The following is a 20,554-nucleotide window of genomic DNA, read 5'->3' on the forward strand; positions in this document are numbered from 1 at the left end:
ATTAGTGGCAATTAATGTTTTCTCCACAAAACGATTGTATCGTTAGTCCAAATCACCTCACCTCAATCGATAGTTCGAGACACCCAAGACAAAAACATAAACAAGATAATACTTGTGTTGTTCGTACATCTATTCATACATAGATGAGTCACTGTTTTCCCATTGGCGTGTTGAGTTTGATCGTCTAGACTACATGACTTTTGAAAGTAGAATGAATACCAGAACGTCAATCCATTCTACCCTGGAATGGACCCTGCTGGAGCCAATTGTTTGACTTTAGTTATACACGAGGACCTACGATAATGAATCCAATGCTTGTAATCTTTTGGATAATAATAACTATGTTACCATGATAGGTTAAATAATAAATACTCAAACATCTACCCGGCCTTTAATTTACTCTCTCACTCCAGAAATTATTATATGGTAGAATAGAACTATCATATTTTTTACTAATCTCTACATTGCATGATCAAATCTTATTAATTTTTTCTTATAATTGGTTCACTCTTCCTATTGGCTTAAGCCAAGGCACAGTGAAGGAACCACCCACTAGAAGCTTGGCCGAGTCAACTAAGCGCACCATCAGTGTAGTTGATCCATTCAATTAATTTAGTGCCGGGTTTACTAAGCAAACATGAAAAAATAATTCATAGTTAGAAAAAAATCAACCAAGCACTATATGTGGGGCCAGGTCCAGTACATAAGTGAAAGAATAATCTCCGTTAACATAGGCATAAAACCTTACCTTTTTCTCTTTCTTTTATATTCATGCTTTCTCCATTTTCTGCCCACCAAAAACAAGCATCCCAAACTGCTCTATCATCGTAGAAAGTGATTTTCATAGTCATAGATCATTTTCTGCACATTTCTGCAGGATGAAGTTGATCCTGCAAGCTTATTAGACATACCTAGGCTTTGCTAAGTTAATGCTGTTATGGCTTTTGAAAATGGTTCCAAAAAGGAGCTTCAGAAAGTTGGTCTAAAAATCTCCAAGAGCTTTCCTCTTACTAGGACTACTCTGGCATCTATGGAGTCTTTGTCCCTGCCAGTGGTACTGTGAACACCTTACTGTATTTTCAGTTTTGAGATTGGTCATGACTTTGTGTGTGATGTTTGGGTTCTTTTGCTGAGAACAGGTTCAGGAAATTGTTCTTTCTGCTGATATGCAATGTGAGAAGTGCCAGAAGAGGGTTGCTGATATTATTACTAAAATGAATGGTAAGTAAGTTGCACATGATTGTGAAATTCAGACATTGTTCATTGATTGGTTTTGGAGCTCTATAGAGAAATAAGAGATCTTACTGTTTTTTGATGAGGTTAGTATGTTGCACATGATTGATTGCATATGATTGTGAAATTCAGAATCACACACTCACTAGCTTCTCCCCTATGAAGAGGTTAAAGAGAAAAAGCGCAGTTGGCCCGTACTGTTTTTGTTGTCACTTTTGATTAGGGTAGCATGTGTTTTGGCTGCTAAACTGGGGAACACTTATTTATAGCTGTACTTTGTACTAAAACACTCTGTTTTTGGTCTTTTTCTTTTTGAAACTTTCTTATGTTTAGCTTGCTTCAACTACGATCTCCATTCCATATGTGTTAGCCACCCACACCACAATTAATTTCCTTTTCTATTTATATTCTTATTTAACAATTGATATAATAATTTATTACAAGTAATAATGAGATATTAGATAAAAAACATTTTAATTTAAATACGATAGTACTATATTTTACATCCATTAATGTAACCAAAAATAAGTTTACGCCCATTAAATGTTACTAGGTCTGCCTGTGTTATGGAATGGAGGTTGTAACTTTTTACCTGTCATCTTTTAGGTAGTCTGAACTTACCTTCTTCAGATGGCTAATATCTTAAACCTCTTGGCCTCTTCGGTACAAAAGACACAAAAAAGAACAAAACCGTCTTTAAGCTTTATCTTTTAGTCAAGCAAAAATCACCAAAAAAAAAATATATGTTCGTAAAATTAGCATTCCAAAATAGTATCATAAAGAATGTTATTTAAGTATATTCTTTATTACTGTGAAAAAAAAAGTACCACCTTTATTACAGCTTTTTTTGCATTATTTTCTTTTTGGATAACAAAATAAAAGAGATGCACATTTCGAAACTCTTTTTTTCTTTAACTTTTTCTCTCTAAATTAAGTGTTAAAAACGGTGTGGTAGTAACATTTTGTTTTATTATACCTTCACGGTGGTTTGCTTACTTGTGTCATCAGAAAATTATAGCCGCGGTTTTATGAGTTAATACCCTTTCGGTGGTTTGCTTACGTAGATTTCAGTATTTTACCTTTAAAACCGAAACAATCAGTAATGCTTTCTATTTGATGAATTTTGAGATGCAATTGTAATGGTATTTCGTTACTTTCTCTTGCTAGCTCTTATAGTTATACCACATGTTATTGATTTTTCAGCAGAGACCGAGTCAGTGGTGGTGAATGTGTTGGAAAAGAAGGTGGTACTTACTTTTAGATTACCAACTATTGGTAAAGTAATCTCACAGCAAATTACTCCTGTCCCTAAAGTTGCCATTATTAGACGGATATTTCGATCTTCACGGAGTTAACAATGACTTACAACGGATCCACACGTGCATAAGATTCGGTAAACTGATTATCCAATGTACAGCTGAAAGTGTATTTGTATTCATTTGAATTTGTTTTGTAATTGCCTTCTGAATTAGCCACTCCAAGTGTCCAAGTGATTTTACGTCTGTTTATTTTAAAGGAAAATAGAATTAATTTTGACAAAAAATAAGTTTGAGGAATGTGTAACCAAATTAATCTTTTGAAAAGTAAGTGTATTAAAATGTGTGCGGTGAGACAAATTGATGCCAAGCAGGCATGGGATTATGTATTAAACAATAATTTCTTTCCACTAGAGTTTGGACCACACAACGCACAATCCGGTGGCAAATTTCGTTCATAGAAATGGGAAAGTAACCCACCTTTCCCCTGCTCAACTGAAATTAGAATACTTAATTTTGTGCATTGAGGTTCCCTTAAGGCTGCTTATAGACTTTAAACTTAAGTGATGCTTCGGTTTTTCAGTGTTGCCTTAGGTTAAGGCAATGCAAATCGTGGGCATCAAGAGATTATTCCCTCCCCACTCTGTAATTATGTTCTCGAGTGAATTAAGCGTTGAGGTAAAGGTAAGGAAGGATAGGAAGACTTGAGGGAAAAACAACTTCCATTTCTTAGTTTAGTCAAAGTAGAATCAGATTTTAAAAGGAAGAGAATATTTTTGCACTGGTAAGACGATACACGAGAAAAATCGTCGTTTGGTCACATTCCAATTCTCAAAAAGTCAAACCCCCAAGATATCATTCTTCTATGCCTCTTTTGCTTATCCAAAATAAAACCAATCAACGGTTCTGTGACTTCTGTCACTACAAGCTCCATGTCAGAAAAGTGTTAACTATTAACTTCTCAATTCTCACAAATAAAATAAATTTATGAATTTTTTCCGAAATTATTTACAGTGTGTATTAGAATTTTTTTTAATAGACAAGTAATTACTATCTCTGGTCCCATGAACTGACAAATTTGGATATCGGTTAAATAGGATAAGAAAAATCAATTAAATACGAATAGTGTCAAGTGACTGCGAGTTAGAGATGAAAAAGATCTACCAAAACCCGCGACGGGAGAAAGGAAACAATATGACCATTCAAGTTTATGATAGATGCATTCAGAATGCGGACTTACTTACATTTTCTGCTCCAAATTTACATTTAGAAAGCTAATTTTTACAAATTTCCAAAGTTGTACCATTAAGAGCCATTGTCTCAGAAATGTTGCACATCACGCTAAGTTGTTTCATCCCGTTGTAGAGCCTCACCAGCCTCATGATTAAATATTTGAAATAACTATAACCATTTTTTTTATGGAAAATAACTACAACAATTAACAGATACCAAACTTAAAAAAAAAAACTATTTTTTCATTTTGTGTCGTAAACGCTCGTGATATTAAATTTCCATGTCATTTCAAACTTACGTCTAGTATTTTCATGACTAAATTTTATGTATTAAGTTTAAATTTATAATATTTGCTTGTCTTTTATTTATACTTTTTTTTTTCAAATACTGCCATAGTATAAACATCTTCATATAAATTATCAAACACGTTGTTTTATAAATAAATAAAAATAATAAACTTAAATAGCTATCAATTTTGATTTAAAACAACTAAAGGCAAAATTGGAAAGTTGAGTAAAAAATAAGTGAAGAGAATAGTTCTCCCTTCAAATTTCGATGCATGTTTAACAGCAGTCAGGATAACCATAAGGCTGGTCGAAAAATAGGGAGGGGGGCAGGGGGGTGTCACTAATTTGGCTTGCAAGTTTAACCATAAGGTCGTGCTCTAAGAATGCTGATCATAGCCTACTTCTCAAAAAGCGCACAAAAATGGCATAAAACACTCGACTTCGTAAAAATAGCTATAGAGCTTCTTCATCAGCAAGGCAAACACGAATGGTATTTGATTTATATTTTCAGAACTGTTTAGTTTTTAAAAACTGAAAAAATAGAAGAAAAAAGTGTTTGATGGATTAAAATGGAAATAGCTACTGGGTTTCAACTGTGGACTCCCGCATACTTGTGTCATTCCATGAGCCTGGCTTGTTGCCAATGCCTATTTTTTTCTTGTAAGCTAATCCGAAACAGCTTCACAAAGGCAGAAATACACTTATCAACCTAACTCAAACCCCGCAAATATTTCAACCCGTCTGCTTTAATTAAGAAGTGGAAAGGAAAACATCTTTCATCTGTTTCTGTTTTTTTAGTTTTTAAAACACTTTTTTTTGAACAATTTTTAAAACTAATTGATTGATGAGTAAAGGAGAACTGTTTTAGAAAACAGTTTTCGAAACAAGCATGAAAAGCAAATAAAACAAGGCCTAAATTTCTACAACCAAAACTAAATACCCCACAGCATCAGACCATTTATAAAAGGACTACCAACTCCACCAGATCGTATTTTCATTTCCATATCTCGATCTAACTTACACACGTACATCGTACATTTGTGTTTGGGTACTGCCCTGCCCAAACTATTAGTTTTTGAGAAAGTGGAATAACAATCATTTATTTATATACAAGTCTTCATAGAGTGGGGAATCAGAGACAAGTCCACGTGGGTTTCAGGGGTGAGGATATCATAGTTACATTCTTTTGCAACCCAGGTTGTTCCTCAGAGGAGGAAAGCTAATAACACATGCAATACCATGTGTAGAAGCTGGACCGGCAGGGTCAGAGAATTCTGAGAATAAAACTGAGGCCTAGGCCTACCATGCATACCGCACTACCCTGTGTAATTGCCACTTCATTTCCACTATTCTCTATATGTTCAATCTCCGTTAGCTGACTCAAAAAATATTCACTCCAAACTACCAGTCTTGCAGTATTTCTTACCCATGAAAATTGGTACTCTGGAAATCGACATTCTTTTTGGAATACTTTACAAAAATGCTTTACTTGTGGAAAATGCTATTTACAACATTACACAGCAGAAGAGATCAGGGTATTAAATGAATAAACGTGACATATATCAAGCAAAACAGAGTTTTCTAGATAATCAGGTAGAAACTACCCACATCCAAGGACAACCCCGTTTTGAAAGGTTTCCATTAATCACAACATTTGAGACAAATCTTATTTGTTTCTCCAAGATACAAGATTTATCCATAAAATAGGAAGTGGTGGTCATTAGGTAGTTGTTTCCAATTATAGAACTCAGAAATTAGTAAAGCTATGGCTATCAAGTAAATCTTCTCCCACTGGGTGAGGTTGACTTAGATCAATTGATATCATAAGCTACGGCTAATGATTATTTTATTTAAAATTTTAAAGCTATTTTATTTTCTCTTCATTCTCAAAATTGAAAATATAAAAAAAGGTAGATTAACATAATGTAAATGCCATGATGCCCAATACACTGAAGGCTACCAAAAGAATTTGGCTCACCTTGTCACCCTCTGCCCATGATGAACACTGAAGGCTACCAAAAGAATTGAGTTTTGAATCCGGAGGTGGGTTATTTGCAAGTCCCCTGTAAGGCTCTATCCCAAACCTAGACTGGGCTAACCATCCCCTCCCCCTAAATTTAGAAATACCCAAAACTCACATTAACGGAAGTGTGATTAAGAGTGTGTACGTGTATTGCGTTACTTCAAGAAATGAATTTTACCAAAAAAAATAAAACTCCGTTCCATTCTCTAAAATAAATAAAACGGAATCAACATGCTCGCCAACGAGTGTCAAGAAAAAGCACAAAACTGATCAAACAATGTTAGGGGTTTAGGAGAGCATGAAACAGAAGCATAGCCAAGAACAGCATGTTTAATCAGAAGAAACAACACTGGCACAGAACCCTACCACAAAAATGATGACCTAAACCCCATCTACATTAAACATCCGAAACACACAACAGGTAAGTTTTAACACAATTGGAAACTTGATATTCATAAAATTTAGAAACAGAATCAAGAACTTGGTGTGAAATTTCTACGAAACTGGATGCCAAGGACCATCAATGCAATCAACATTGACAAAAGATGAGAGAGGAATTGGACTTGAATATACTTACAAAAATTGCAGGGCCAAGATGCACGACCTAAAAAGATTTTAAAATGGAAAACAAATCAGATCCATTAAAATTTTGAAATTTTAATCTATACCACATACTTAACAGAGCAATAGTGTCTGAATGAAATTGCTCACCATGAAATGAATTCGCTTCAAGAACACAGCGAAACACATCCAGTGGAATTGCCTCCAGAATGACCGACCATGGATAAGATGCAACACAAGTTCATTAGGATATACATATAGGTAAATTTAAGAAAATAAATGTTAACAAAAGAATTCAAGACATCAGATGGAAAGAGATGCTCAAGTACATTTGAAGAAATAAGATATCTACACACCCAACTCAAGTTACATAACTGAAAAGAATAAAAAGGAAGCAGAAAAGGCAGTGCTTGGGATTCCATCATTTATACTGAAATGATTTAAAGGCAGTAGCAGCTAGGCAAATGTATCTGGATGAGGAAGCAGGTTCGATACTAACCATTTCCCCTCCCCCTAACCCATGTACCTAGCTAACAACATAAACAATTAATGTGCTCAGATGTGCTCAAACATCATCAACAATAAACTCCCACTCAAATGTGGCAGTTATTCTATTGGCACTGCCAATGAATTTTAATGGAAACCATAATTCATTCCAGCACAGTGAAATTAATCTCCCAATAAACAAGCCAAGGTACCTTCTCCTGGGTTGCTTTTAAGCATCTAAGCATGGAAGGGATGCCTCAAACCAGTGATATGTCTCCTGAATGAGAAATTAAATTAGAATCTCCAGAATCCAAGGAATATATATGAATTGGTGAAATATGAATTGGCAGTAATAATGAAAACCAAGGGCGATAAGAATATAATCTATGCAAATAATACTAACCAAACACAACAAGAGTTACATAATATTGCAAGCAGAAATAGATAATAGAAAAAGAGTAAATAAAGAATCTATCAAAGGAATACAAAATTGAACTTCTCATAATAAAATTTTCCGAGAATTTAATTGGAAGAGCAATGTTTGAAGTACAAATACAGCTACACTAAGGGAAACTGCCATTGGCAAGTTGTCTTACAATAGAAACAGTACATTCCACTGAAAGAACCGCCAGTAAAGTGTACGCCTGTAGCAAAATCACCATATTTCACTTCAACATGCCGACAACTGTGATGACACTCCTTGGGCCATACACAGAAGATAAATAGTACCAAATAATTAGAACCTCAATATCAATTGGATCATTATGTACAAATATCAGTATCATTTTGGGAGTCAAGTTCAGCAGCATTATTCACTTGCCAGTGATGAATGGGTGGTTCAGAGCTTGTGACACTGTCAGCCTCTTGTCTGGATCCAAGACAAAAACTTTTTCCAGAAGATCCTTAAAGTTGGCTAACATTTTTGGATCCTCCCCAGGAGAGCCAGTAATGAGTGTCCCAATATCTTTTGGCTTAATGTTGAGTATCAGCCGCTTTATGGTCTAGTAAGGAATTAAGGAATAATATTAGCACCATTACTCAAACTCTTCAAAAAAATCCATTCATTCTAACATTGACAATAGAATTCCTTGAAATACAATCTAGAGTCTAGCTTACCTTTTTTGTTACAGGATCCTCCTCAGTAGCAAGAAAATTCAGATCCTGATCAAAATGCTGTTCAGTAAATGCTCCCTGAAAGGAAGATAGTAAATAAGTAGATATCATTAACAACATAACAAATTTATTTACACCAAAAATTGAATTGAAGGTCCAGCCACATAAGAGGATTAATATAGGAATTAAAGTCACAACAGATACACAATTAAAAGAAACAGACTGGACAATAACAAACTTGTATCAAGTATTAAAATAATTCATACTCAACACTCAAACAGTGGCCAGACACTAATGATAAAAAAAAAAAAAATGAAACAATATATGTTTACCTTACGCAGCATCTTCTTTGGAAAAGGACCCTTCAGTTCCATGTGAAGCCGTAGCATGTCATTGTTTGTAAGACCTGGGAAAAGAACCTTCCCTATATACAACTCATACAAACAACAACCTACAGACCAAATATCCAATGGATGATCATATGGCAAGCCAAGTACTGCATAGAAACATTCAAAAGCCAAAACAGTTGGCATCCATGAGGCATTCAACAAGAAAAAAACAGTTTGGGATTATGAAATCATAAATCATAGCAATGAATGGAACTTACTTATTTCCGGGGCACGATAAAAACGACTCACAAGATATGGTGTAACTTCATTTTTACCAGCAAACATGGCATTGCCAAAGTCACAAAGCTTCAAAACATTTTTAGACTCATTTACCTTATCAAAAGAGGAAATTGAAGAACTAAATGTTAGATAATAGATATTTCTTCTTGAAATTAACAAAACTAGGAAAAGAAACAATCTAAACACAACAGTAATTTAGGCATACCAACATATTATCTGGCTTTATATCACAATGAAGAACACCACAGTTCCGGAGATGCTTCAGAGCAATAAAAAGCTGTTTTGCGTATGCTCTCACAGCTGTTAGCCTAAGGCCAATATTGCGACCAAACTTCTTTAAAACCTCTCGCAGATTCATATTTAGAGATTCAAAAACTAAACAAAGATGATTCCTGTATCTAAAACTTGAAAGGAAACGAACACAATGACGCTTATCATCTGGATCTGCACCTACTAATTTCTTCAATATGACCAATTCATCCATACCAGCCTTGTACCTATGCCACATTAAACATATATAACAGTGAGCAAAAAAATAAAACACTACCCAAAAGCAAAAAAGTTTACTGAGGATTCCCAAGAAAGAAACATCACTCACATGGTGTCATTACTACGAATAATTTTTATGGCTACTTCTTCTGGCTCACCATTTCCCATCTTTAGATTCTTTCCGCGAACAACTGTTGAAAAGACACCCCTCCCATGTGCAGCAGTGACTTCATATCGGCCATCAAGTATTTCACCAATACGATAGCCTGCACAACAATATCACAGCATAATATCATGAACAGAAAAACAAATGTATCCAGAGATTTTCCAACAATTGCAACAAAAATCAGATAGCCCCCAAAGGTTTTCCACATCATAATGACAGGTTTCGCCAGCAGATTCACATGAAATGCCTCATAACCAAAGATGTGATTGTCAAAATTAATAACTGAGTCTTAAGTGTCACCATTTAAGTAAAAACTAAAAAAGTTAGTTAAGGGTATTTAAATTGAGGGGAAAACTAGCATTTATGTTTTAATTGTTTTCCAGTCATCCCTTCCAAAACATCAAAAGTAATGTAACAATTTTGATGGAAAATCCGTGCTAGTCACATTTTAAAGAACAAATACAAAAACAATTTAACAATGGCCACCAAATAAAGAAGTTACATAAACAACTTAAAATATTTCTGACCAAGACATGGCCCAAAAGTTAGTCAAGCTTCCAGGCCTCAACTCAACAATCAAAAGAAAATGATCAAAGCAGCTAGATACAATTACTTACTATAATAACCCTCTGCATCGTCCCAATTGTCATGTAGGCCAGCCCTCTCAATCAGTAAACCATCTCCTTTTCCCTGAAAAGAAGGTAGGAAATCTTAATAGTTAATCTAAGAGCAAATAAATAAATAAACGAAAAATCAACTATTACCCTAAAAGGCAAGCTTGACAGAGAGGCTGTCGAAATTGTATCAAAGAATGTATACGATGAAAAGGATGCAGAAACAGGTGCTTTAAATTCATCCATAATCAGAAATGATAACATAACATACTACTAAGTCATGATATTATAAAATTAAGCAGGCACATAATTAGAATATAACCAAATACTTACTGATTTCCGAACTCCCGTTGGCGTCTCACCAAATATATCATCACAAAACTTGTCCTCTGACCTTTCACTCTGCAAGTGTAACAAATGAGATTCAAAATTAAATAGATGTAAATATATAAATTCTAACTTATAGAGTAATTTTTACTTCAATTTTAAAAAAAAAAATTAAGGACAAACCTTTGGAGTACCCTCTCCCAGACCTCCAGCAGGAGACATCTTCTTAGAAGCAACATTCACATTTTCAGGAGATTTCCCAACAGCAAATGATGGCTCCAAATAATCAGCATCATCATTTTTACCATCACGAGCTTCAGAGATGTCATTAGGAATGGCTGCCTTCTTGTCTAATAAGAGTACATTACAAAGTTACTAAAAGCAGTCCAGGTAGGAAGATAACAAGGGAGAAATGGTACAATGATCATCAATTTACCACATTATTCAACAGTTAGATTGATAAAATTTACTTATTGTCAAGTGTTATAAAAGTTTTAATTTTACACAATTTGACAGTTTGTACGGATTGACAATATCACATTTCAAGAAAAATTTAAAGGGGAGGAGGAGGGGAAGTTTCTTATGTAAGATATCGAGTAATCATTTGAAAATCAAAGTGCTGACAAGAATACTACAGATAAAGACAATGAATTATAACTTGTAACTAATGGTCATTTTAACTAATACTATGAGCCCACATTACAGATCGTTAATGAAATGGGGAAAATAATACCGTTTCCTTCATTTCCAACCGCTTCTTCTACTTGCTGATGCTGCTTCTTGTATTTCTCCATTATTGCTTCCCTTCTTCTTCTACTCTCTTCTTTGATCCTGTTGAGATCTTCCTCTTCTTGCTCAGGTAATTGTAATGTATCCTCCTCTAAGTCATCTGGTTCAACCTCACTGCTGTAATCAATATACATAAAAATAAAATAAGTATGTTATTCCAGAAGGAACTTAAAAGGGATAGAAAGGAAGAAAAAAAGAAATGGATAGAAGAAAACTCGGAAGTTTAAGAAATTTATAATATAGTTAATGAAACATACCTTGTTAGTTTGCTTTCACCCACTTCTGCAGTACTTCCCATTGAGCTATAAACCTTTACAGGATTATCAGAATTTCTTTTTCTTTCCCAACGATATTCATTTTCTTCATGCCTTGAATGTTTTCTATATCTATCTCCATTGTCGTCACCATCCTCATGATGCAGATGCCTATTCTTACCATTAGCAGTGTCTCTATCTTTGTGCCTATATTTATCATCATGTCTTTCCCTCTTCTTAATATTATCTCTTGCCCGATGCTTATCATCCCTTTCATTCTCTGGGTCTTTATCTCTCTTGCCACCTCTTATTCTGTCCCTACTTCTATCTCTTTCCTTTTCCCTTCTCCTATCCCTCTCCATCACTGTATCCCAGCTCCTATCTCTTTCCTTTTCTTGTCTCCTGTCCCTATCCTCCTCCCTCTCCCTGCTCCTATCTTTTTCTATATCCCTTCTATACCTATCACGGCTCCTTTCACGTTCCTTTCCCCTTTTGTGTTCCCACTCAATCTCTTTACCCCTGCTAGTTTCCTCTTGCTTCTTTTCTCCGTGCAAGTCTCTATCCACATCTCTATCCCTGGCCTCTCGATTGTGATATCTGATACCGTATTCCCTTCTATCATCTACCACACTGCCATGACCATGCTCCCTTCCACGTGCCCTCACTCTTTCCTCATCATGGTCATAGTCAAAGCGCCTTCTCTTAGAATGAGGATATTCGTCTATGATACTACGAGAGCGAGACCTGTCTCTAGTATGACCAATTGATCTTGATCGACTTCTATATCTACCATGAGAAGGAGAACTTCCTGACATTCTATACTTTTCCCCTCCACTTTCGGAGGATGAATTCCTATGGTAATGTGCTTTCCTCACGTTAGCCTCCAGTGTTGGGTCATGAAAGTCACCTTTTAGTTTCTCATTACCTTTAAAATGTCCAAGTTCCCCATTCTGCCACTTATCCCCTTTGGAAGATTTAGGATCCAAATAACCATTGCCCACACCATCTGTACGAGCTTGAGCATGCTTTCCATCTCGAGTCTCAGAACTTGAACGATTAGGAGAGACATCATCTTGTGCATCAATTGCAGGACTAATAAATTTATCATCCCTAATGTCTTCATTTCTAGTTTCTGAAATTTTAGTGAGGGGTTCCTGTCCAACACAAAGAAGAAATTGAGTGCAGATGCAGAGAATCACAGTGCTTGAGGTGATGCTAAATGAATTAAACAGTGCATTAAATCAGTCCATGAGCAAAAATAAATTTACAAAACTCATAACCAGCTCTTACAAATTAACTGTAAGCCACCAGTCTTCACTGAAACGCCTAGAGAGACTTCTTTTGCAATTCACTCATGTTCGTGTAGTGCAACCAGGTTCTTACATATCTATGAAACACTGACAGGGTACTATACCAAAGCTCTCAAGGATAAAAAAAAAACTCATTATACCGTCCGAAAACAAAGAATCACAGTGCTCTGCTTGGTCACCAAGAGGAAGTGAGATACACTGAAACACCTAAAATACTGATACAAAAATCGCAACCAAAACAACACAATTACGAAAGCAAAAATTTCTTTCAAATCCATTTCAACGGCCTCTACTTTCTCCGCAACCAAACAGATGTCACGTGTAGCAATCCACAAAATTTAAATTAAATCAAATAAATAAACAAACAAATTCAATCGTAACATACCGAATTTTGATTATCAGATCGAACATCTCGATCTCCTGTCACCTTGATTTCACCGGGTTCAACATCAGATTCCGTCTCCTTTTTTCCAACCTCACCGTCGAGAGCCTCATCTTCAAGGATCTCTCCCTCCTCCACATCGTCGTCATGGAGATATCTGTGCGAAGTTGGAGAAGGAACCGCAGCAATTGTTCGATCATCGAATTCAACCTCTTCGTCGCGCTTTTTGCTCCCGTGGCGGTGGCGATGGCTGTTATGGCGGTGCTTGTGACGCTTCGAGGATCTGTCCACGTCCTCTGGAGAGGAAGATCGGTGATGCTTGCGACGCGAGTCACGGGCATCGGTGGCCATGATCGGATAAGGGGGTTTCGATTAGGGTTAGGGTTAGGGTTTGTTTGTTTTTGTGCTTGAATACGAAGGTACAATGGCAGAGGAGCGAACGGTTGTAGCACGCGCGGAGGTTTCGTATGGGATCAGATTCAAGGCCGGACCGGACCTGACCTACAAGTACAACTACGGAATATCGCACGTGCCTTACAAGCGTGCCCACGTATAAGCATTCCCAAATAGCTGGGTTTTTTTTTTAACAGTTACATTTTTTTTGTGATTTTTTTTCTGTGGTTACGATTTTTTTTTTATTCTGTGTAACTTGAATCATGTAATATTCTGTTTATATTATTACATCAGATAATTTAATTTAATTTTTTATTTTTATAATTAAAGTATATGGATCCTTTTATAAATATAACATTCTTATTTTTTATTTTTAATCGAATATTTTATTAAAATTTATTTTTATCTTTAATTAATTCTTATTTTTTTTCTGATTCTAAACATAATCTATGCTTCTCTGCTAAGCTGGCCACGACCATTGGTTACAGAAAAACTCGTCTTCACATTTTATATGTAAAAAAGATGAGTATTATTGGTATATTTTTTTCATCTTAAAAAAATAAAATATTTTAATTATATCTAATAAATTGGTCTTATAATTATCTATTATTTACTATTATAAATTTTATCCAAAATTAAAATAAGTATGTTTAATAAAAAAAATTGAAATATATTTTTTATATTTATCGTTAGTTTTTTAAAACAAATTAGAGAGAAACATGTTTATAATTATTTATATGTCATAGAAGTAGCTCTCGTCGTCAAAATAGAGAGCTGGGATAGAGATGGACGTATAGGGGGTAAGCACGGACTTTAGCACCCTCCTTTACAAATGCAATTAACATATATACATTAAAAAATAATTATATTAATATCAATTATAGATTTTTAATTATAATAATATATTTTGTAAAAAATATGTACCTAGAATTTGTTGTAGTCAATCTTTCTTGTTTAAAAGTAAATATTAGATATATTCTAAAAAGATATTGTTACCTTTTAATATATTCAAACAGTTTATAACGTAAATATTATATATACTTAAAAAAAATATTATTAACTTTTACAATTTTGTAATTTTTTTGTAACGTAGAACACTAAAAAAATTTTGCCAATTGATTTCCTTTTTCAGTACTATTATTTTCTCAATTGTTACACACTCGATTCTTCTTCGTTACAGATTTTCAAAAATATATATGGTGTTTAATTTAGATTTGTTTTAAGTTTTTTTTTTTGTGATTGATTATAGAGAGCATCATGAGAAAATCTATTCTTCATGCGTAGTTAAATAAAAAGTACGATACATTTAAATTGTTAGTCTATTGTACTAGTTAAAATTTTGGTTAATATTTATTATTAGTTTTTCAGTTCCGTGACTGAGTTTTGGATCCGTCCCTGGAGAGAAAAGCGAGGGCGTAACTGAGAGCTGCATCAGGCAAATTACCGATTCTATCAACCATGGTTTAGAAGGCAAGATGAATGAATGAAGCATGGAAATAATACGGTGGAAGCTAGCATGATCTCTGTACCCGTTCATATGATAGGGTTAGGGATCGGATATCTAATTCTAATTAATATTAATCAATATATATATATATATATATATATATATATATATATATATATTCAATATACTTTTCTCAACATTTAAACAATTCAAAATTTTCCTTTTTTAAAAAATATCAAGATAACAATAAAATATATATATTTCAAATTTTTATTAGATATACTCGTTGTAGTTTTGGATAAAATATAATTACAAACTCAATTTATTAGATATAATCATAGTATTTTATTTTTTAAAAGGTAAAAAAAAATATTAATAACACTCAGTTTTTGTATAAGAATGCAGATACGAGATCTCTTCCTCGACGTGGTCAGTGGCGAGATAGGAGACACAGCATAGAAGCGGCATGTAGAAAGTGTGCTCCACTCTTGACGACAAGGGGAGAAAAAACTAGATTTAGAATCAAAGAAAAATAGAAATTAATTAGAGATAAAAATATCATTTAATAAAACATTAAATTAAAAAAATATATATGAAATTTACGAAAAGATCTTTAGACTTCAATTATAAAAAAAAAAATTAAACTAAATTGTTTGAAATAATAATGTAAATCATGTGATATTACATGATTATTTTTTTTGTTAAAATTATGATTGAATTTTTAAAGTGCAACAATCTTTTTTTTTTACTTTATTTATTTATGGTTACATTAGCATAAACACGTGCCTTCTTCTGTTGAGCCATCGCATTTTTTATTGTACTAAAATTAATACTATATTTTCAACAACAAAAATTAATACTATATCATAATATTTTATTTTGTTATGCATTAACTTTGTATATTGATTTTAATATAATAGTTTTTTTTATATATAATTATTTATATGGATTTTTTTTACTTCTTATGCCTTTATTTTGTTATGGTAAAATTCCATAGCAATTTGGTATATTTTGAAAAACTGAAAACTTCATATGAAAAGTCAAAGAAGCTATATCCAAAAAAAAAAAAGTTAAAGAAGTATTTTTTCAAAAAAATAATCCTTATAAAGAAGATGAAACAAACCGAGTCATAATATATTATAACAATATTTCTTATGATACATTGACATATATTAATGTGAATGTGACAGAGAGAGAGAATTAGACAAATTGATTTGTATATCTATCAATTCTATTTCTTAGGTAAGAAGTCTTTTACATTGTTATCAGATCCAAACCCTTCTTATTTGACTATTTCACATTATCTATGTGCTTTTTTCTTTGTTGGTAAAAATAGTTTTTATTTTTGATAAATAAACTAAAGTCTGTTGTTTTTAGTAGTGAGTTCAGTAAAGTTTGAATTGCAACATAACAGACTTTACCATTTACAATTTAACTATGTTTCAAGGTAGGATTTAGTAAATTAATCCTACTTGAACATCATATCTTTTGCACTACAAATCTATATTCTCCTAGATTTACACCCAAAATTAATATATATTGTTTGTCTAAAAATATGATGTGGGAAAAAAACTATTAAGATGATCAATCAAAATAAAATTTTTTATAAAGTCAATGAATACTTTAGATTTATAACAAGAATATGAAAAAAAAATTAACACAAATGATAGTAATTTATGTTTCATAAAAAGTGATTCAAGATTTAAATCAATACAATGATGAAAAAAATATTAAAAAATATTTTTTCATAAATAAAAATAAAAATAAGCAATTTCATAATAGATTGTTGGTGTAATTAATTATATATTTCAAAATAATGAATACATTCTTTTAATTGCACTAATCATCTACCGTGACCATGAGATTAGTTATCCCCTTTTTACTTAGATAAATTAAAAAAAATCATATTATACTGTTTTATCTTATTCCAATTAACCGAGAGGAAATTAATTCACTTAAAATTAATACCACACTGCATAAAGAAGAAAACGACGGAAAACGTGAAAAATTGAACCAAATTCAGATCAAGGACTTACGTTTAAGAGAATAAAGGCTTACGTGTTAAATATAAAAAAAATATAGTTTTTCTAAAAAAATTTAGTTTGATTTAGTTTTTTTTTTATAATTTTTGTGTTTTTAGATTCTACAATTTTGAAATGCACTATTTATAATTTTCCAAATAATCTAGATAACATTTTATAAAGTAATAAAAGTGATTTAGATAATGTTTAGAGGACAAAAAATTGCATTTTAAAATTAGAATCACAACAAATTTTAGAGAGACGAAAACTAAATTTCAAAAAATTTAAAGGGACAAAAAACATGTTTTATAAAAAATAAAATAAAGACTTGTGTGCGTATTTTTTGACAATGCATGATTCCATGTTGGCATAACCAATCATTATATTTTACCCAGCCACAGGTGGGCTTGGCTTGACCAAAGTGTACGTGTAAGAGACCCCCACTTGGCCATGTCTGCTTCTTAAGCAAGTAAATCCATCTCCCCATGTACCTATGACAATACTAACCGTGAGGATCCATCCCAACTCACTTAGTCACTTTGATTTTGATGAAAAATATTTAAATTAACCGGATATCAGTTTGAATTTAGGGATTATCCTAATTTTTTTAATTGAGATTGGGATTGGAATGAGAATATCACTACTCGGTTCTTGATGTCCGTATTCATATTTATTTATTCCAATAATAAAATTATTAAAATGTCTTTTGTTATTTTAGTTTAGAGTTTTCAATTTTTTGTTCATTTGTTTAGGTTCCAAGTCATAACAGGTTTCACACTTTCACTTTCATTACATAGCAATACAATGAATTTTATTTTAGAACTTTTAAATATTTTAAGATTTTTTTTATGATTTTTGTAAGTAAATATGTTATAATAAATTCATTAATATAAAAATAAATGTGTAACAATTAATTTAATTTTTTTAAAATCAAATTTTAATATAACTCAGCCATGTATTCATCACAAACTTGGGACACCCACCTCGTACCCCCTAATATATAAACATATTTGCTCTCTAATCTCACCATCCATTAAATTACATTAATTCCTAATCCTAGCTACGTTTCCCTCCTCAAAAAATGGGTCTTCAAACAAAGAAACCGCTCCTTTTCACTCTCGTAACAATATCACTTATTTCAATGACAAAACTCTTCATTCTTACTTTTCTATACCTTTTTCTCCATCCAATCTTTCCATTGCTATTGCCACCATCATTTTTGTTCTAATCACAGACAAATTTTCCTCATCCTCTAAAAAACACTCTTCCACTATGCCCCCAGGTCCTCTATCTGTTCCAATATTTGGTAACTGGTTACAAGTTGGCAATAACCTTAACCACCGTCTTCTAGCATCAATGTCACAAACCTATGGTCCTGTGTTCCTACTCAAACTAGGTTCCAAAAACTTAGTTGTTGTCTCTGATCCCGAGCCTGCCACCCAAGTGCTCCACGCACAAGGCGTGGAATTTGGGTCTCGCCCGCGAAACGTTGTGTTTGATATCTTCGCGGGGAATGGGCAAGACATGATTTTCACTGTCTACGGTGACCATTGGCGCAAAATGCGTAGAATAATGACGCTGCCATTCTTCACCAACAAGGTCGTCCACAACTACAGCAACATGTGGGAGGAGGAGATGGACTTGATGGTGCGTGACCTGAACATGAACGACAGAGTGAGGAGCGAAGGGATAGTTATCAGAAGGCGGCTTCAGTTGATGTTGTACAATATCATGTACAGGATGATGTTTGATGCCAAGTTTGAGTCTCAAGAGGACCCTTTGTTCATTCAAGCCACCAGGTTTAACTCTGAGAGAAGTCGTTTGGCACAGAGTTTTGAATACAATTACGGGGATTTTATACCATTGCTCAGGCCATTCTTGAGAGGCTACCTCAACAAGTGCAAGAACTTGCAGTCTAGGAGGCTGGCGTTTTTCAACACCCACTACGTTGAGAAAAGAAGGTATAATAATTAATATTAGCTTCAATTTTCATATACTAATTAGTAAAATTACCCTCCAAAATATACCTTATCCATCATATTTAATTAGTCAAATGGACAAATTATTAAAGAATGCTGAGAAACATATGATACTTAGTCTAAAATTTATCTGATGTTTTTAGGTGTTATTCTCCGGTTAGTATTGGAGTTTTATCTCTGTAATTTACATAATTCTTTAATGCAAATTATGTATATTGCTAGTTACACAAGTGAAACTTCAATTCTAATTGACGATAAAATCAACACCTAATGAATTGTGTAAGTTTTTTTTTTCTTGTGACCCACATTGTGACATGGACTAATTTGATTGAAGAGATGTATATTCTCGTGCCTTCAAATATTGATCATATTTAATTTTACTCTTTATTCTATTTGGTATACGTAGTTCCTTTAAATTCAATTTTTAATGTGAGTATTTGTTGGTATGTTGCTCTACAGACAAATCATGATTGCTAATGGGGAGAAGCACAAGATCGGTTGTGCAATTGATCATATCATAGATGCTCAGATGAAGGGAGAAATCAGCGAAGAGAATGGGATCTACATAGTAGAAAACATCAATGTTGCAGCAATTGAAACAACATTGTGGTCCATGGAGTGGGCAATAGCAGAGTTGGTCAATCATCCAACCATCCAAAGCAAGATTCGTGATGAGATATCAAAAGTGCTTAAAGGGGAGCCAGTAACAGAATCCAACCTACACGAGCTACCATACTTACAAGCCACTGTGAAAGAGACATTGAGACTTCACACACCAATTCCTCTTCTGGTGCCCCACATGAATCTGGAAGAAGCAAAGCTAGGAGGGCACACTATTCCAAAAGAGTCAAGGGTGGTGGTGAATGCTTGGTGGCTTGCCAACGACCCATCATGGTGGAAGAATCCAGAAGAGTTCAGGCCAGAAAAGTTCTTGGAAGAGGAATGTGCAACAGATGCAGTTGCAGGAGGAAAAGTTGACTTTAGGTTCGTGCCATTTGGCGTGGGAAGGAGGAGTTGCCCTGGGATCATACTTGCATTGCCAATATTGGGGCTGGAAAGTTGGTGACAAGTTTTGAGATGAGTGCTCCAGCTGGGACAAAGATTGATGTGAGTGAAAAAGGAGGCCAATTCAGCTTGCACATTGCCAACCACTCCATTGTGTTGTTCCATCCAATTAAGACACTATGATTAATTTGGGTCATAACGAAACAACACTTCGCTTATCAACAAGTCTTAGAGTTGAGTCTCCCGGTGTTGCTTTCCTAGATGCATTTGTTTATCTTTCTATTTCAATTGTATACATTATACTGCGTGTAATGTTTCTCCATAAGGCAGTTTGAATTAATTCTGTCGTTATCACTATTAATTCAACAGTATAAAACATAGTTTTTCTGTTTTTGCAGTTTTGTAACGAGTCATATATAAATGTCTCATGTTTTTTCATCTCTTAACAAGGTACAACATGCTACTGAAGTATAATTGACGTCTCTTGTAAAACATGGTAATGATCTCCATTTGATGCATGGACCGTATAGATGTGCTTGGTGGATTGTAAGAACAAC

General features: G+C 33.7%; 2 protein-coding genes and 1 pseudogene across 11 annotated transcripts; 2 read left to right on the plus strand and 1 right to left on the minus strand.

Annotated features, from left to right (window-relative positions):
- Positions 1-722: 722 nt before the first annotated feature.
- On the plus strand, positions 723-2,883 carry LOC100783993 (uncharacterized). 2 transcript variants are annotated; one of them, XM_003535681.5, is made up of 3 exons: positions 723-1,054; positions 1,140-1,221; positions 2,440-2,883. In XM_003535681.5, exons 1-3 carry the CDS (start codon positions 938-940, stop codon positions 2,586-2,588), a joined length of 348 nt encoding a protein of 115 aa, XP_003535729.1. In that variant the 5' UTR covers positions 723-937; the 3' UTR covers positions 2,589-2,883. The 2 variants fall into 2 exon arrangements, with proteins under 2 accessions (XP_003535729.1, XP_006589695.1); XM_006589632.4 differs by having other exon boundaries at positions 732-1,054; positions 2,437-2,883.
- Positions 2,884-4,970: 2,087 nt separating this feature from the next.
- LOC100784523 (serine/threonine-protein kinase prpf4B) lies at positions 4,971-13,683 on the minus strand. 9 transcript variants are annotated; one of them, XR_005886782.1, is made up of 17 exons: positions 13,156-13,683; positions 11,464-12,614; positions 11,151-11,323; positions 10,601-10,767; positions 10,424-10,492; positions 10,094-10,166; positions 9,420-9,576; positions 9,027-9,318; positions 8,800-8,914; positions 8,525-8,688; positions 8,196-8,270; positions 7,900-8,080; positions 7,676-7,778; positions 7,292-7,356; positions 6,744-6,795; positions 6,610-6,636; positions 4,971-6,424 (listed from the first exon to the last, which is right to left on the minus strand). XR_005886782.1 is itself a non-coding variant. In XM_041005995.1 (13 exons), the coding sequence occupies exons 1-13, from the start codon at positions 13,501-13,503 to the stop codon at positions 7,750-7,752; spliced, it is 2,994 nt and encodes a 997-aa protein (XP_040861929.1). In that variant the 5' UTR covers positions 13,504-13,683; the 3' UTR covers positions 7,576-7,749. The 9 variants fall into 9 exon arrangements, 3 of the variants coding, with proteins under 3 accessions (XP_040861929.1, XP_040861930.1, XP_014618908.1); XR_005886781.1 differs by having other exon boundaries at positions 4,971-6,636; XR_005886783.1 differs by having other exon boundaries at positions 4,971-6,636; positions 6,744-7,356; positions 11,151-11,320.
- A 4,411-nt stretch (positions 13,684-18,094) lies between these two features.
- LOC100785048 (cytochrome P450 CYP73A100-like) lies at positions 18,095-20,319 on the plus strand (annotated as a pseudogene).
- The last annotated feature ends 235 nt before the right edge of the window (positions 20,320-20,554 follow it).

This window comes from Glycine max, chromosome 10 (assembly GCF_000004515.6).
Source record: "Glycine max cultivar Williams 82 chromosome 10, Glycine_max_v4.0, whole genome shotgun sequence".
Taxonomy (NCBI): Eukaryota; Viridiplantae; Streptophyta; class Magnoliopsida; order Fabales; family Fabaceae; genus Glycine; species Glycine max.

Coding starts and splice junctions, on each gene's coding strand:
- LOC100783993 (XM_006589632.4), top strand. CDS start 938: ATGGCTTTTGAAAATGGTTCCAAAAAGGAGCTTCAGAAAGTTGGTCTA. Junction 1,055..1,139: donor AGTCTTTGTCCCTGCCAGTG/GTACTGTGAACA, acceptor TGCTGAGAACAG/GTTCAGGAAATTGTTCTTTC. Junction 1,222..2,436: donor TATTATTACTAAAATGAATG/GTAAGTAAGTTG, acceptor TTGATTTTTCAG/CAGAGACCGAGTCAGTGGTG.
- LOC100784523 (XM_041005995.1), bottom strand. CDS start 13,503: ATGGCCACCGATGCCCGTGACTCGCGTCGCAAGCATCACCGATCTTCC. Junction 8,081..8,195: donor AGGATCCTGTAACAAAAAAG/GTAAGCTAGACT, acceptor ATTCCTTACTAG/ACCATAAAGCGGCTGATACT. Junction 7,779..7,899: donor GAACCACCCATTCATCACTG/GCAAGTGAATAA, acceptor GTATGGCCCAAG/GAGTGTCATCACAGTTGTCG.